General features: G+C 58.7%; 2 protein-coding genes across 6 annotated transcripts; both read left to right on the top strand.

Annotated features, from left to right (window-relative positions):
- Nucleotides 1-394: 394 nt before the first annotated feature.
- On the top strand, nucleotides 395-7,807 carry IRF9 (interferon regulatory factor 9). 4 transcript variants are annotated; one of them, XM_089309841.1, is made up of 10 exons: nucleotides 395-455; nucleotides 2,178-2,358; nucleotides 2,699-2,882; nucleotides 3,120-3,250; nucleotides 3,328-3,436; nucleotides 3,537-3,608; nucleotides 4,160-4,501; nucleotides 5,402-5,517; nucleotides 6,864-6,915; nucleotides 7,741-7,807. In XM_089309841.1, the coding sequence occupies exons 2-9, from the start codon at nucleotides 2,179-2,181 to the stop codon at nucleotides 6,897-6,899; spliced, it is 1,170 nt and encodes a 389-aa protein (XP_089165967.1). In that variant the 5' UTR covers nucleotides 395-455; nucleotide 2,178; the 3' UTR covers nucleotides 6,900-6,915; nucleotides 7,741-7,807. The 4 variants fall into 4 exon arrangements, with proteins under 4 accessions (XP_089165967.1, XP_069909957.1, XP_002718143.1 ...); XM_070053856.2 differs by lacking the exon at nucleotides 7,741-7,807 and having other exon boundaries at nucleotides 6,864-7,198; XM_002718097.6 differs by lacking the exons at nucleotides 6,864-6,915; nucleotides 7,741-7,807 and adding an exon at nucleotides 5,649-6,080 and having other exon boundaries at nucleotides 3,343-3,436.
- Nucleotides 7,808-7,966: 159 nt separating this feature from the next.
- Nucleotides 7,967-15,571, top strand: REC8 (REC8 meiotic recombination protein). 2 transcript variants are annotated; one of them, XM_051822711.3, is made up of 20 exons: nucleotides 9,488-9,665; nucleotides 9,780-9,912; nucleotides 9,999-10,067; nucleotides 10,149-10,291; nucleotides 10,372-10,447; nucleotides 10,540-10,660; nucleotides 12,252-12,336; nucleotides 12,659-12,720; nucleotides 12,828-12,951; nucleotides 13,034-13,106; nucleotides 13,196-13,287; nucleotides 13,397-13,446; nucleotides 13,755-13,901; nucleotides 14,139-14,205; nucleotides 14,299-14,432; nucleotides 14,538-14,586; nucleotides 14,836-14,902; nucleotides 15,021-15,152; nucleotides 15,224-15,330; nucleotides 15,424-15,571. In XM_051822711.3, exons 2-20 carry the CDS (start codon nucleotides 9,857-9,859, stop codon nucleotides 15,513-15,515), a joined length of 1,746 nt encoding a protein of 581 aa, XP_051678671.1. In that variant the 5' UTR covers nucleotides 9,488-9,665; nucleotides 9,780-9,856; the 3' UTR covers nucleotides 15,516-15,571. The 2 variants fall into 2 exon arrangements, with proteins under 2 accessions (XP_008267644.3, XP_051678671.1); XM_008269422.4 differs by having other exon boundaries at nucleotides 7,967-9,912.
- Nucleotides 15,572-15,579: the final 8 nt, after the last annotated feature.

Raw genomic sequence — 15,579 nt, 5'->3', positions numbered from 1 at the left:
TCTCCTGTCATGGAATTTGGCTGGTCATTGAAGTGACCAGATATGTACCAAGCAGGCACTATAGGGGAACAGACAGGCACAGATGTACACAGTCATCCAGAGGCCCCAGACCAGCCCCCAGAGAAACTGGGAAAGCAGCAATGTTACACAGAGGTCAGCGGCATGCAAAGACAGAATCTGAAGCAGGAAGGAGTACCAGGCAGGAGCTGTGGGCGGAGGGACCTGCTTGCTGCCGACAGTGGCATGGCAGTGAGAGTCTCAGCTGCTAGCTCCCCCTGGTGGCGGTAGGTTGCCCTGCTACTCAGAGACCACGTGATTTCTGGGAAAAGGCCCTCCCGAGAGGAGAAACGAAACTTAGGGTGGGGACTGTAGAAAGAGGCGGAGAAATCTCCCTGCCTGGCTGCGAACGGAGCTGCAGCTTGTGGAGCCCTGGGACAGCTTGGACAGCGGTTCAGGTAAGATCAGCCAAGCATGGGAGTCAGCCTGTGACCTAGGGCGAAAAGGCTAGCCAGATTGGAGGTGGTGGCGCCTGGGAGCCCCTTTCTAGACTGATAGAAGGCCTCTAAGTCCGGAAGTAGGAGGTGTGGCCTGAGAGCGAGAGACTACTAGAAATGGCCACTGAGCACCACTTGCACGTGCACCCCGGGGGCAAGTGTCCCAGGTCCTGTGGGCAAATGATAGGAGAACCTGCTGTGAGATTGTTCATGGAGGAAGGCCCTTTTCCCAGCCTCAGCTGGCCCTGTTTGTTTTCTTGCCTTCTGGCCCTGCCCACTTCTGCAGCCCCGCCCCTGACCCCAGGTCCCTGTCCCACCTACCCTTAGAGCAAATACTAGGGAGAGGTGGGGGTGAAAGGTTGGTGAGTAAGGTTGCCGAAGTATCTCTGAAGCAGATCTGTCTCTGTGGATGCTGGAGACTGGAAAAGGTGCTTTACCAGTAACGAGACACCAAGGGGGAGGCAGGTTTTTTAAGTATAAATCTTCCTTTTTATTTTTTTAAAGATTTATTTGTTTGAAAGTCAGCAGGGCCAGCGCTGTGGCTCACTTGGTTAATCCTCCACCTATGGCGCCGGCATCCCATATGGGCACCGGGTTCTAGTCCTGATTGCTTCTCTTCCAGTCCAGCTCTCTGCTGTGGCCCGGGAGGGCAGTGGAGGATGGCCCAAGTGCTTGGGCCCTGCACCCGCATGGGAGACCCAGAGGAAGCACCTGGCTCCTGGCTTCGGATCAGCGTATCTCCGGCCGTGCAGCCATTTGGGGGGTGAACCAACGGAAGGAAGACCTTCTCTGTCTCTCACTGTCTAACTCTGTCAAGTAAATTGAAAAAAAAAAAAAAAAAAAAAAGTTACACAGAGAAGGAGAAGCAGAGAGAAAGAGGTCTTCCATCTGCTGGTTCACTCCCCAGTTTGCTGTAATGGCCAGAACTGTACCTACTCGTAGCCAGGAGCCTCCTCTAGGTCTTCCCATGCGGGTACAGGGGCCCAAGGACCTGGGCCATAGCAGAGAGCTGGATTGGAAGTAGAGCAGCTGGGACTTGACTGGTGCCGGCACTGTAGGTGGCAGCTTTACAGCTTTACCCGCTACGCCAGTGTGCTGGCCAGAGGCAGGTGTTTTGTACAGTGGTTGACACTGCTCAGGGCGCCTGCATTTCTGTCGAGTGCCTGGGTCTGCATCCTGGCTCTGCCTGGTGTTTTAGCTTCTTGCCAATGCACGTCCTGGCAGGCAGCAAGTGATGGCTGAAGTAGTTAGGTCCCTGCCACCCACGTGGGAGAAAGAGACTGAGTTCTGACCTGGCTTCAGCCCCTGCTATTGTGGGCACTTGGGGAGTGAAACAGTGGATAGAAGATTTTTCTCTGTGTCTCTCTGCCTTTCAAATAAAATTTAAATTTTAAAAAAGACACAGGGAATTCTCAAACTGTAAGTTCCCTTAAAATCGATTCTGAAGGTTCCTTCCAGATATCACAGGTTGGAATGTTAAAAAGCATAGGTTTTGGTAACTGCTGGTCACGGCGGCAGTGAAACACCTCTGCCTCGGGGAAGAGTGAGATTCATCGAGAGCCGAGAACTGGACGGGGCCTCTGGGGGCCATTGCAGGAAGCTGGCCCCAGTGACTAGGGTCTTGGCAGGTGTGCCCCCTCCAGCTATCGATTCTGATGTCTCTCCCTTCTCTTGTCCCCCTAGGATGGGATCGGGCAGGGCACGATGCACCCGGAAGCTCCGGAACTGGGTGGTGGAGCAAGTGGAGAGCGGGAAGTTCCCAGGTGTGTGCTGGGACGATGCAGCTAAGACCATGTTCCGGATTCCCTGGAAACACGCGGGCAAGCAGGACTTCCGGGAGGACCAGGATGCCGCCTTCTTCAAGGTGAGGGCAGGGAAACAAGCAAGGGATGGATTAGACAATGGTACGCTCACCCCTGGTGCTGGTGTCTGTTAGGGTTTCAGATCCAGGGCACGTTGGCAAATAGAACCAGCTGTGTCGTTTGCAGAGCCTGGTGCAATGTGAAGGCGCAACAGTTATTAAGTGAAAATTCAGAGCTTATTAAGGATTTTGAGATGGCAAAAGCAAAGTACACATGCAGCCCAAGCTGGTTTGAGCCAGGGGCCCTGCACAAGTGCTCAGGCCACAAGCCCGTGAGCCAGCCCTGTGGGAGGTGCAGCCGGGCTCTGTAATGTGCAGCCTCCTGTTCACTTGGTCTCTGTAGGCCTGGGCCATGTTTAAAGGCAAGTACAAAGAGGGAGACCCAGGAGGCCCTGCTGCCTGGAAGACTCGCCTGCGCTGTGCCCTCAACAAGAGTTCTGAATTTGAGGAGGTTCCCAAGAGAGGCCGAATGGATGTTGCTGAGCCCTACAAGGTGTATCGGCTGCTGCCACCAGGAACTCCATCTGGTGAGTGTCCCCTTGCCCAGCCACGCCCAGAACCAGCAGACCAGGGGAAAGGACAGAGATGTGAGCTCTGGAAAGGTGGCAGGCCTCCGGAGGCTATCAGTTCTGCCCTGACCCTGCCCTTGGAGAGCTGCTCCCAGTTCCCCTTCCCAGTCTTGCCCAGCCCTTCACTCCCTCAGCCCTTCACCCTCTTTTCCTCTTGAACACCTGACTTTTCTCTCCCCCTCAACAATTCCACAGCCCAGCCAGGGACCCGGAAATCAGCATCAAGGCGACACCACAGTTCTGTGTCTTTTGAGAGGGAGGAAGATGAGGGTATCACAAGCAACTGCATGGTCAATCCCGCCTCCCTCCAGGACTCCCTGGATAACGTGAGAACTGGCGAGGGAGCTGGGTGGGCCTGGGGGCAGGAGAGTACCTAGGACTGGGGGAGATTGGCCAGTGACAGGTACTGTGTGTGCAGGCAGAGATGGTGGCCACTGGGGAAGCAAACCACTCAGACGCCGGGAACAGCAGCAGCAGTAGCAACGGCGGTGGCAGCCCAGAGCCACAGGAAGGTACCACCTCCCGGGCTTCTTATGTCATCCCACTTGCCACAGCTACTGGCCCAAGGGCTCCCTAGCCCCACTCTGACCGGTGCCTTCGCCTTCCTTCCAGGTGCGAATGTAACTGAGGCTGCTGTGCAAGGGGATATGGTGGCCTCGGAGCTTCTGCTCCCTCCAGACCCAGGTTCTTAGCATTTCTGAATCTTTCTTGCTCTCTGTGCTCCTGGAGCCTTCCTCCCCTCCCCACGCATGCGTTATCTAGCCAGTCAGGGCGTGCAGCAAACTCTCCCATAGGCAGAGGTGCCAGCCTCCACAAAGCTTGCTCCTCAGAAACACTGCTGTGAACTCTGTTGCCTGGATATCCGTATGGAGACCTGATTTCTTTGAGGTAAACAGAGGCCCCGCCTTGAGGGACCTTGTTGTGAACCATAAGACCTCAGGGTGGATACGGACCTTAGCTATCTCCTGAGTGGTAGGAAGCCCCCGGTTGGTGAGAGAGCCCGGGGAATGATGATGAGGAGAGGCTGCCACCCCCGCTTCCTGGCCTGCCTTGTCTTCTCCGGCTGGGTTTCCCTTCCTGGGTCTCTGTCCTCAGCAGCAAAATGAGAACCTTGGATTTGCAAGGAGCTTCGTTTCCTTTCCCTAAAGCCTTGTGCGGGCCAGGTGCCCCTGGAGAGGGGCTGCCAGCCGTGAAGCCCTCTGGCACCAGGTACAGCTGGGCTCTTCTGTCCCCAGACTACTCGCTGCTGCTCACCTTCATCTACAACGGGCGTGTGGTGGGTGAAGCACGGGTGCACAGCCTCGACTGCCGCCTCGTGGCCGAGCCCTTAAGCTCTGAGAGGAACATGGAACAGGTGGTGTTTCCCAAGCCTGACCCCCTGGAGCCCACCCAGCGCCTGCTGAGCCAGCTAGACCGAGGCCTCCTGGTGGCCAGCAACTCCCGAGGCCTCTTTGCTCAGCGGCTTTGCCCCGTCTTCGTCTCCTGGGATGCACCGCAGGTCCCGCCTGGGCCAGGCCTGCATCTGCTGCCCAGCAATGAGTGTGTGGAGCTCTTCAAGACTGCCTACTTCTGCAGAGGTGAGGCTGCTCCGGCTGGGCCTCTGAGCCCCTACCCTCTGACCCGGGCCCCTCAGTAGGCCTTGGGCTGACCTGGCGGGTCCTGCTCCTCCCTGCCAGCCAGCAGCTTCCCCACTGCGGCCTGTGCTGGGCACCCCTGCACTCGTTGTGGCACCTCCTCTGTGGTCCTGTGCTCGGCGCTGGCAGCTGCCTGGCCCCTCTCCTTCCCCCGTCAAGGCTGTGGAAGATGGCATTGGGGTGGAGCCTGGTACAAGAGCATTGCTTCTCTGGGAGCACTATCGTCACCCTGAAGCTACTTATGCAGAGGTGTGGGCAGGTCAGCACGGGCACTGGGAACCTCACAGCCCTCTCACATCTGCGCTGGCCTGCAGAAGCATTGGCACATGGTGGGGAGCGGACACACCTGCCGCACCCTGGCCCCAGCTATGCCTGTCTCAGCTACACTCGAGGCATCCCTGAAGCTTGTCTGCAGCTCCCATCCACTCAGAATTCCAGGTCTAGGCCCACTCGACTAAACCTGACCTTCAGGGCAGGCCAGAGTTCAGGGGAATTGGGGTGTGGGTATTCCCAGGGTGTGGATGCCTCAGCACTGGGAGAGTGAGCAAGCGAAAAAAGCTGGAGCACATCTGCGCTGGCAGCTGGGCGTCTGTCGTGGAGGACTCAATTCTGGCTGGGGCGAGCCTTTGTCGTGCGGAAGGTCTGCTGCCTCCAGACACTTATTCGAGGCAGGGCCCCACCTTCCTGTTTGCTCACAGATGAGTAACAGCTTCGTGCCCGACCTTCGTCCTGAGCCTGCAGCTTAGTCTCCTGGTGGCCCCTCCCACCTCTCTATTCCCTCCCGGCCCGTGGTTCTCACTCCTCTCTCTTCTTTCCTCCAACCCTCGATCCTTTCTCTTTCAGACTTGGCCAGGTACCTCCAGGGCCTGGGCCCCCCACCCAAGTTCCAGGTGACACTGAATTTCTGGGAGGAGCGCCCCGGCCCCAGCCACACTGCACAGAGTCTTATCACAGTGCAGGTGAGTTCAGAGCTCGGACAGAGTAGCTTGGGTGATGGGGACGGGAAAGAGTTCAGGGAAGGAGCTCCTTGCGGGGCGCACCTGCCATGCTGCACTCGCTCACAGCCTCTTTCCCGTCTCTTCTGATGCAGATGGAGCAAGCTTTTGCCCGACACTTACTGGAGACCCCAGAGGAGCAGGCAGCCATTCTGTCCCTGGTGTAGGGCATGGGAACCCACCTTCTGCCCCACCCCTCCGCTCCCACTCCTGTCTCCCTTGAAACAGACTCGTTGTCTGCACTGTTGGTCAGTGCCTCCCTTCTTGATCACTCTCAGTGCTGTGGTAGTTACGTCCTTGAACTCCTCACATCGTGGCTGGTGGAGAGCTCAAGGATAATTTTTATTTTAAACACATTTTTTGAAATATACCCTCTTTCATCTCTAAAGGACTGGGAAATTCCAAATGATGTGAACTCAGGGGGCCTCTCCTTCTTCCCTCAACCCTCAACTCTAAAGCCAAGCACTTTATATTTTCTTCCTAGGTCTTCACTAAGAATTAAAAATAAAATTTTATTGAAAGAGGAATCAGCATTCAGTTTGCCGGGAGGAGAAGGTGGCAGGGGCGACGGGCGTGACTGAGATGTAGACTTAGGGGCAGGGCACCTGAGTTCTCCTCTGCTGACCTCTCTGAGGCCCCTGTCCTCTTCTTGGCTCTGTGCTTCTGGGCCTGGCGAGGTGCCCTCCAGGCAACCAAGATTAGGGAGAGGACTGATGGCAACCGTCAAGGGGGGTGCTGAGCCTGTACCCAGGCGCTGTAGCCACCAACTTCACATGGGAAAATCTGGGTTCCACAGTTCTTTGTTGAGGCGCGGGGGCCTTGCAGGGAAGAGTCGCTGCCCCTCCTCTGCTTGCCACTCCTGCCTCTGTGCTTCTTCCCCCAGCACAGCTGATAGACGGGAGCTCCCAAGTGGATTTCTCTCCGCACCGGAGCCCCAGAACACAGTGCGGCCGAGTTTCACGTCGCCAACACCCTGCTCACTGAGATGGGAGGGCTGCCCGTCTCATCCCCGCGTTCATTTTGCCACCACACTGGAAATGCTCCCTTCCCAAGGCCACGTGGCGCCTACTTCCTGTAGGCTCAGTTCCACCAGACTGCTTCCACCTGCCTGTTCGCCACAGCCTGGAGCTTCCCCTCCTGCACGGACACGGGTTGGCTCCCCAGACTTCCTGTCATGTCACCCATAAGCTTTCAGCAGCTCACCCAAGTGACCGAGTGTAGACGCCTTCACGGTCCTCCCAGGGTCTCCGTGCTGTCCCTCTTGAGGAGCTTCACTGCTGCCTCAGACCCCTCTCCCTTCTCCCCTCCAGTCTTGTCCGCCACGCGCTGGGAAGCCAAGAGCCTAAACAGACCTCTGCACCGGTAAGGAAGAAATCTGGTGCCCAAGCCCATGGTCCCCCCAGCGCACTGAAATCACTCCCAGACCTTCTTTGTGCAAGATCTAAATTACCTACATCAGTTCCAAATTTTCTCATACCCCACATCCAATCCCTCAGCAAATCCCACCATCACTGTACTTTCAAAATCTCCAGAATCTGACTACTTCTGTCGCTTCTATCACCACCACTTTGAAACACACCATCATCATTTCTTGAGTGCCTTCTTCATGCTTTCTTGTTACTTTTTTGTTTGTTTGTTTGTTTGTTTTTGGACAGGCAGAGTGGACAGTGAGAGACAGAAAGGTCTTCCTTTTCCGTTGGTTCACCCTCCAATGGCCGCTCCACCCGGCATGCTGCGCTGATCCGAAGCCAGGAGCCAGGTGCTTCCTCCTGGTCTCCCATGCGGGTGCAGGGCCCAAGCACTTGGGCCATCCTCCACTGCCCTCCCAGGCCACAGCAGAGAGCTGGACTGGAAGAGGAGCAACTGAGACAGAACTGGCGCCCCAACCGGGACTAGAACCCGGTGTGCCGGCGCCACAGGCGAAGGATTAGCCTAGTGAGCCAGCTGAAGCGCACTGGCTGCAGCAGCCATTGGAAGGTGAACCAACGGCAAAGGAAGACCTTTCTCTCTGTCTCTCTGTCTCTCTCACTGTCCACTCTGCCTGTCAAAAAAAAAAAAAAAAAAAAAAAAAAGGCAGCCAGGACACAAACTGGCATCCACAAGGCATACTAAGTGTTGGAGGTGACACCTTTACCTGCTATGCCACGATACTGGCACCTGCATTTATTTTCATTTTTTATTTGAAAGGTAGAGATCATCCATGGCTGGTTTACTCCCCAAATGCCTGCAACAGCTGGGGCTGGAACAGGCTGAAGCCAGGATCCAGAAACCCCCTCTGAGCTTCCCACGAGGGTGACAGGAACTCAGGTACTTGAGCCACCATCTGCTGCTTCCCAAGTGCATTAGGGAGCTGGATTGGAAGTGCAGTATCCAGGACTTGAACCAGCAATCTGATAGGGAATGCCGGCACTGCTGGTGGTGGCTTAATGCACTGCACCACAATGCTTGCCTCCAGTCAGAAGTCTTCCATCTGCTAGTCAAATCCCCAGATGGCCACAGTGGTCAAGGGCGTGCTGGGTGGAAGCCAGGGGCCCAGAACTCAATCTGGGTTTCCCATGGGAGTGGCAGGGACCCAAGTACTTGAGCCACTGTCTGCTGCACCCCAGGGTGTACATTAGCAAAAAGCTGGATCTGAAGTGGAGTAGCCAGGACGTGGACCAGGCACTCAGATACAAGCTGTGGGCTCCCCAGGCAGCAACTTAACCGCTGTGCCAAACCACTACCCCTCCTTGTTTCCTAAACTGGGTTCTAAGCACCTTAAGGGCAGATGTCCCCACTCCATCACCTTTGTGCCCCCAAACTGAGCACTTAACAAATGTTGACAACTTTTATACAATATTCCAGCAATTTGTAAGTATCACGGACAAAGCGATGTAGCCAAGCACAGTGGAATAGAGATTGGGAAGATTTTGGAATTTGAAAGAGCAGAGAGTTCCAAACCAGGCTCTCCCTGAGGAGCTGTGTGGTCTGGAAGAAGCAATCTGCATGGACCCCTGTTTCCTCATCCATAAAGGCAGGCCCTGGCCCAGACCAGCCTTGACCTTCCGCAGTTGTAAATATAGGGCAACTGTGCATTCATTTGCCAACTAATTGCTGCGCTGGAGGCCAGGCACTCACTGAAAACATTACGACCCCAGTCTTCAGAGCTCTCAAATGGAAGGGAACTGCAGCAGGACAGGTCAGCTCCGCTGCAGCGAGGCCCAGGGCGTGGGCAGAAGCACAGGACAGGGAAAGGATTCCAGGCCAAAGAAATGGCTGTGCAAAGGCAGGAGGTGCAGCAGTAAGAGCTATTTGGAGCTGCGACCAAAGAACCCGAGTTGATGCAAAACCAACTGTTTGCGACAGAACGGTATTTGGAGGAGGAGGAGAAGGACTTCCAACAAAGCTAAAGTCTAGTTCAGCCAGCAGAACATTCACATTCACAACCCCAGAAGGATCAGGTTAGGCCGTGAGTCCGGCGGGGTCTCCCGCTGTTTCCGGGGAGATAGACTCCCGGGGGCTCCAAGGCCACCCTGCGCCACCTCCCTAGCCCAGGCCCTAGTGGCACGCGGAGTTGGACTTGGTGGAAAGTGGGGGGCAGGGCAGGGTCTAAACCCAGGTCAGGAGCCCGCCTTACATCTTGCCATCCTGAGCGGTTGCCCCCCGCATGACCCGACCTCCCCTACGACCAGTTGCACTTTGTTACCAGGCTTGCTGCGGGTCGGAGCGGGGTTTGCTCCCCGCTCATTGGTCTGCCCGGAAGCGCCTCCCAAAAGTCCTTGTTACTAGAGGCGAAAAACAGAGCCCATTGGTCAGGACACCTCACAATGGCCCTGGCAAGGCGCAGGGTTCTTCTGATTGGTTCTGTGCCTGTCTTGGGCAACCCTGTGGCCTCGAACCCAGGCAGCCTGCTTGGCGCCGGTGGGGGAAGAGCGCTCGCACCCGACACCTGCTTGCCATTGGCTGGCCGGGCGCTGCCACCCCGCGGCGGGGCTCGCTCCTGCGCGAGGGCGACCCCTGGTGGCCGAGACCAAGGCTTTGGAGCCCGGCGTCTCTCCCCGGCGTCAAGGACGAAGGCTTGCTGCGGGACCAGCCCGGTTGCCAGCCCTGCCTGGCCTCCCCTCGGAGCTCCAGTAAGGTCGATGGCTGTACGCGGTGCGTGAACCCACTAAGGGCGCGCCGAAAGGCGGCCCTGTCGGCCCCCTTCACGTTGGTACACCAAGCGTAGCTCTGGGGTCCTCCCGCAGCGCCACCTGTGGAGGCCAGTGCCAGGAGTTAGGATTGGAATCCCATCGCCGCAGCGGCGGGGAAGCCCTGAGGGACGATGTTCTACTACCCCAACGTGCTTCAGCGCCACACCGGCTGCTTTGCCACCATCTGGTGAGGACGCGGCCGGCCGGGCGGCGGGGACGGGCTCCCGGGGCTCCAGGTCTGATGCGGCCCCGGCTCCTCGCTGCTCCCTCCAGGCTGGCGGCGACACGTGGGAGCCGCTTGGTGAAGCGTGAATACCTGAAGGTGAACGTGGTAAAGACCTGGTAAGGCCGGGAAAGGGGGGAGGGGAACGGCTGGGGGCCGTCGTGGGCACTTTGGTGGTCACGGTGCGTTGTTCCCCGCAGCCAGGAAATTCTCAATTATGTGCTGGTCCGAGTGCAACCGCCGCAGCCCGGCCTGCCGCGGCCCCGCTTCTCCCTGTATCTCTCAGCGCAGCTCCAGATCGGCGTGATCCGGGTCTACTTCCAACAATGCCAGTACCTCGTGGGTAAGGCTGGAGACCCCAGTGGCAGGCAGAGCCAAGAGGCCCTCCCTGTGCTGGTTCCACCTTGCCCTCCTTGCCCACAGAGGACATCCAGCACATTCTGGAGCGCCTGCACCGGGCCCAGCTGCAGATCCGCATCGACATGGCCGAGCCTGAACTGTGAGCACCGATGCAGGGCTGGAACCGCCCAGCCCTGGGGGAAGCATCGGCCTGCTCAGCCTTGGGCCTTGTTAACCCACATTCTCTCCCAGACCCAGCCTGCTGCTTCCTGACCACCTGACCATGATGGAGACCCTGGAAGATGCTCCGGACCCTTTTTTTGGGGTCATGTCTGTGGACCCCAGACTGCCCAGCCCTTTTGATATCCCTCAGGTAGGGCTCATTGGCCCAGAACAGCTCAGACTTGTGAGCTGACCGTGCAGATGGGGAGTCCTGCCCCTGTGCCAGTCTGACCCTGGGGTGGGGGAAAGGGAGCCTGCCACAGCTCTCCCCAACAGGGCACGGTGCAGGGGCACCGCCATGCTGGACCCTCCAGGCAGAGGGCCTTCGACTTAGCTACTCAAGGCCAACCTGTCTCAACTCCACTCATCTCCACGTTACCCCCACTGCCCAGACCCTCATCATCTCCACCTGGGCTTCCTGCCCGTGTCCTCCTCTGTCCATTCCCGACACTGCTATGGTTCACGCTGTGCCCCCTCTCCCTGGCTCCCTGCTCGAAGTAGCTTCCAACTGCAAGCTGCACACTAGCAGCTGGGGTTCTCCATGCTGAGGTCCAGGCCTAGCCATCCCAGCTTGTCTCAGCACGGCCCCTGGCTCCCAAATGCCAGTCTGGTCCCTACATCCCAGAGATGCCACATTTCTTAGTCCATGATGGTCACTGGCCATTCTCTATTGCTCAAGCTCTGTAAATCCTTACAGACCTGGCTTAAAGGCTACCTTTTCCATGAAGTCTTTTTTTTTTTTTTAATATTTGTTTATTTGAATGTTAGGAGTTATACATAGAGAGGAAGAGATCTTTCATCAACTGATTCACTCCCCAAATAGCTATAATGGCTGGAGCTGGGCCGGACCAAAGCCAGGAGCCCGGAGTTTCTTCTGGATCTCTCATGTGACAGCACAGGCCCAAGCACTTGGGCCATCCTCCACTGCTTTCCAGGCACATTAGCAGGGAGCTAGAGTGGAAGTGGAGCAGCCGAGACATGGCTTTACCTGCTATGCCACAGTGCCATCTGCTTTCATGAAGTCTTCATCCCCCTCCCAACAGAACCCAGTGCTATTCAGGAACTCAGTACAGCTCAGTACTTTCCCAGGGGCCTGTCTGATCCTTTGCATGGACTCTTGTTGGGGTCATATACAAACTGGTTTCCCTGCCTCGGTCCCTCACAGCAGTTCACATAGGGCATAGTGCTTCTTGCACAAGACACACTGACAAAGGCTAGAGAACTGGAGGTGGGGTGGTGAGGGCAAGGAGGAAAGCAGACCAGACAGCCAGTGGGCTCACTGCATGCTGCTGGCGATGCAACAAGAATTAGGCGTAGGGGCCAGCGCTGTGGCATAGGGGGTTAAGTCTCCGCCTGCAGTGCTGGCATCCCACATGGGTGCTGGTTCGCATCCCGGCTGCTCCTCTTCTGACCCAGCTCCCTGCTAATGGACCTGGGAAAGCAGTGGAGGTTGGCCCAATTTCTTGGGCCCCTGCACCCATGTGGGAGACCCAGATGAAGCTCCTGGCTTTGGCCTGCCCAGCCCCAGCTGTTGTGGCGTTTGTGGAATGAACCAGCAGATGGAAGATCACACTCTCTACTTCTCTCTGTATCTCTGCCTTTCCAATAAGTAAATCTTTAAAAACAAACAAAATTGGGCATAAAGGGCACCAGATCACTGTCCACTGCCTGTTGTTGCACAAGTGGGAAAGCGGGGGGCTGAAGCTGAACTGTCCTCTTTTGCTCCCCATCCTCCTCCGAAGATTCGACACCTCTTAGAGGCTGCAATTCCAGAAAGAATGCCTGAGGAGGCCCCTCCTGAAGTCCCTGCAGAGCCCAGGAAGCCAGGTCAGCAGAGAGAACTTCTGGTGAGAGGCACAGGAAGGGCCGACCACTGAAGGAATGACTGGATTTAAGAGCCAGGCCCGTGTGTGTGTGTGTCACCTCCTCTGTGCCTCACCAGAGTCCTGTGAGGTCAGGATCCTTAACCCCACTTTACCGGTGAGGAAAGCGAGCCTAACAGTGGTGAGCACCCAGGGCTGGGCCGCTGGTAACTGGCCTGGGCCTGCCCAGAACCAGGTGGACTTGACTCGAGTCCCGTGAGTGTGGGAACAGATATGGTGGGGTGGGTGTGACTCCCCAGTCCCACCAGACAGGATCTTGTTCACAGTGCTGCCCCCTGAGGTCATCACCCTCCAGGAAGCAGAGCCCATCCGCATGCTGCATATTGAGGTGAGGTGGCCCCCAGCATGACCTTCTCCATCTCCCTGGCCTCATCCCTGTCTCCTGGGGCCCCGCCCCATGGCATGCCACACCCCTTGCCCGTCCTCTCCCTGCAGGGCGAACGGGACCTCCCGGAGGTCAGCCGCCGAGACTTGGACCTCCTCATTGCAGAGGAAGACGAAGCTATCTTATTGGAGGAGCGACGGCTGGCCAGGCTGAGGGCCCGCCCACCACCGGAAGGTGGGAGCCCTGGCTCGGGCAGCCTGGGACGGGGCAGCGCTCCCGTGGCCTCCGCCCCTGAGTGCTGATCCTCTCTCTGCAGAGGCCGTGGAGGAGCCCCGGGCCCCAGAGCGCGACATCACAGTGCCCCCTCTCTCGCCTCCAGCTCCCGTCCAGTAAGGGCAGGGATCCTGCACCAGGTGGCGGGCCCCGTGCTGGTTAGGGCAGCCGGGCAGCCTGACTTCTCTTGCCCGTTGTCTCCCAGGGTGGAAGGGATAGCAGAGCCAGTTCCAGTCCCGGTCCTGGTCCCCGAGGAGGTGAAGCTGGCAGCCTGGGAGCCCGGGGCCCCACCCATGGGTGAGTGACACCACAGCTGCTGCAGACAAGGCCACACGTCCACTTGCCAAAGGGAGGACGACAGTGCGGGGGCGGGCAGGACAGAACCATGACCCCGGTGTTGTTACAGAGGTGACCCCATCGCCAGAGCTACGTCTGCCGCCCCCACCCAGCCCGAAGGTGAGTGTTCCTCCTCCTCAGCGTCCCTCCTCTCCCAGAGCTGCTTCCCCAAGCCCAGTGACACTGCTGGCTCCCCTGGGGCCTGGCTGAAGAGCAGTCCAGGATGCTGCTTTTCCACACCCCATCATGTGGCCTGCACGTCCCAGCTGGTCCCTTCATGCAAGGTGTCAGCCGCACGTGTGGGCGGCCGTGCCCTAGCCCTTCCCCCAGGCACCTTAAGGGGGTGGGCGGAGCGTGGAGCTGTAGCAGCCACCAGGGTGACAGGAAGGGAATGACGCCTGGTGGCCCCTTCCTTCCCCGCTCTGCAGAAGAGGCCCCCAGGGCCCCCATCTCCCAGGAGTCCCCCTGCTCGCCGCCGCCGCCGCCGCCAGTTACTGTTCTGGGACAAGGAGACTCAGATCTCCAGGGAAAAATTCAAAGAACAGCTGCAGACCAGGGCCCACTGCTGGGAGTGTGTGAGTGCGGCCCTGGGAGGGCACAGGTGTGGGCTGGGGGCGGGGCCTGGGAACCTGATGTGGGTTTGCACCTCCACAACTTGCCGTGCTGCGTCCGCGGCCCCACCTGGCACATTCACAGGCACCCGGTAGTCCTTTAGCACGAGCAGGGCAGGCAGGCTGTAGTCTGGACAGGTAGGTGAAGGGGCGCCGAGGCGTGGCTTGCTCCTGAGGCTCCTGTCTCCTGCCACCACGCAGCCCATGGTGCAGCCTCCGGAGAGGACCATCACAAGCCCCACGGAGCTGCTCCGGACCCCGACGTACCGTAAGGAGGGCGGGGGTTGGGCGCAGGGCTCTTCAGGACCGAGTCCTCCCTCTTGGTGACAGGGCTCTGTCGCCACTGCCCCTTCCCCATCAGCCGGCCGGCTTCCCCTGGAACTACTGGCTTTGTGGACCCGCTGTGCCCAGACCCCCGCAAGAGCGCTCAGGCGAAGGCCGCCCGAGGAGGTGGAGGAAGAGGAGAGAAGGGCTGAGGCTGTCAGTGAGATCGAGGTACCCACACCCCACCCCTCCGCCCCCGCCCAGCGCACGCTGCAGGCTCACTGGCCCCGGACGCTCGTGAGGCCGGGGTCTGAGTTCTCCTCCTCCCGTCTCCAGGTCCTGAGGGAAGCCCAGGAGCCCAGCGGTCCCCTCATGGTGTCTTCAGGTAAGCTCGGGGGAGGGGTCTGGGCCCGCCCGTGGCCCAGCTGTGAGGGACTGGGGTGAACTAACGCAGGGCACTCTCCAGTCCTCCCGCCCGGAGGGGGCTTCCCGAGCCTGTGGGAAAGCGCTGATAAGAGAGAACACAGCTTTTCCCAAGGCAGCACACAGCACAGACAGCTGGTCTGGCTGGGTGCCCCAAGGCAGACTGCTCAGTGCCAGTCACACTCCCCTGGGCCCCCTGCCGCCCCCACAGAGCTCTCCCTGGAGCCCGCCGAGGAGGAGAAGTCGCGGATCAGCCTCATCCCCCCAGAGGAACGCTGGTGAGAAGCCAGGCTGTGTAGGCCCAGCCTGCAGTGTAGCCACCGGCTAGGATGGGCGTGCCCTGATCCCAGCCACAGCGCCGCCTTCCAGCTCCACTCAACTCCCATGTCTCCCTAGGGCCTGGGCTGAGATGGAACAGCCAGAGCCCCCGGCGTTGCCGGTGGTGCCGGAGCTCCCAGAGGTGCCCTTGGAGATGCCCTCCGAGCTGCCACCAGAGCCTGAGCTGCTGTCCCTGGAGGCTGTGCACAGGTGCTGGGGTGGGGGCGCCTCCGTGGGGAGGGCCAGGCTGGGGCCTTGCTCACCCTTCTCCATCCCTACAGGGCAGTGGCACTGGAGCTGAGGGCCAAGCGGGAGCCTGACTTCAGCAGCCTGGTGTCCCCGCTCAGCTCCCGCAGGGTGGCTGCGCAGGTCTTCTACCTGCTCCTGGGTGAGTGCTGGCCGTGTGTGCACACGGGGTGGTGAGCCCCCCGCACAGGGCCATGTGGGGACTCCTGCCTGCCCTCTTCTCCCTCCTGACCAGTGCTCGCAGCGCAGCAGATACTGCATGTGGAACAGAAGAAGCCGTACGGGCGCCTCCTGATCCAGCCAGGGCCCCGGTTCTACCGAGGGTAACGCCCATTTTACAAAGCTGCCAGGAAACTAGCTCCATTAAACCATATTCTGCCTCACTGGGCCC

The sequence above is a fragment of the Oryctolagus cuniculus genome, chromosome 12 (genome assembly GCF_051225735.1).
Source record: "Oryctolagus cuniculus isolate XC-2025 breed Fujian yellow rabbit chromosome 12, ASM5122573v1, whole genome shotgun sequence".
Taxonomy (NCBI): Eukaryota; Metazoa; Chordata; class Mammalia; order Lagomorpha; family Leporidae; genus Oryctolagus; species Oryctolagus cuniculus.
This window is presented reverse-complemented; position numbering and strand designations above follow the sequence as displayed.

What these genes read in the sequence shown, in the direction of transcription:
- IRF9 (XM_008269420.5), top strand. Translation starts at nt 2,179, where the DNA reads ATGGGATCGGGCAGGGCACGATGCACCCGGAAGCTCCGGAACTGGGTG. An exon ending in TCCAGGACTCCCTGGATAAC is followed by an intron (nt 3,251 to 3,327) that starts GTGAGAACTGGC and finishes GGCCAGTGACAG; the next exon opens with GTACTGTGTGTGCAGGCAGA. An exon ending in TCTGCTCCCTCCAGACCCAG is followed by an intron (nt 3,609 to 4,159) that starts GTTCTTAGCATT and finishes TTCTGTCCCCAG; the next exon opens with ACTACTCGCTGCTGCTCACC.
- REC8 (XM_008269422.4), top strand. Translation starts at nt 9,857, where the DNA reads ATGTTCTACTACCCCAACGTGCTTCAGCGCCACACCGGCTGCTTTGCC. An exon ending in GTGAACGTGGTAAAGACCTG is followed by an intron (nt 10,068 to 10,148) that starts GTAAGGCCGGGA and finishes TGTTCCCCGCAG; the next exon opens with CCAGGAAATTCTCAATTATG. An exon ending in ATCCCCCCAGAGGAACGCTG is followed by an intron (nt 14,903 to 15,020) that starts GTGAGAAGCCAG and finishes ATGTCTCCCTAG; the next exon opens with GGCCTGGGCTGAGATGGAAC.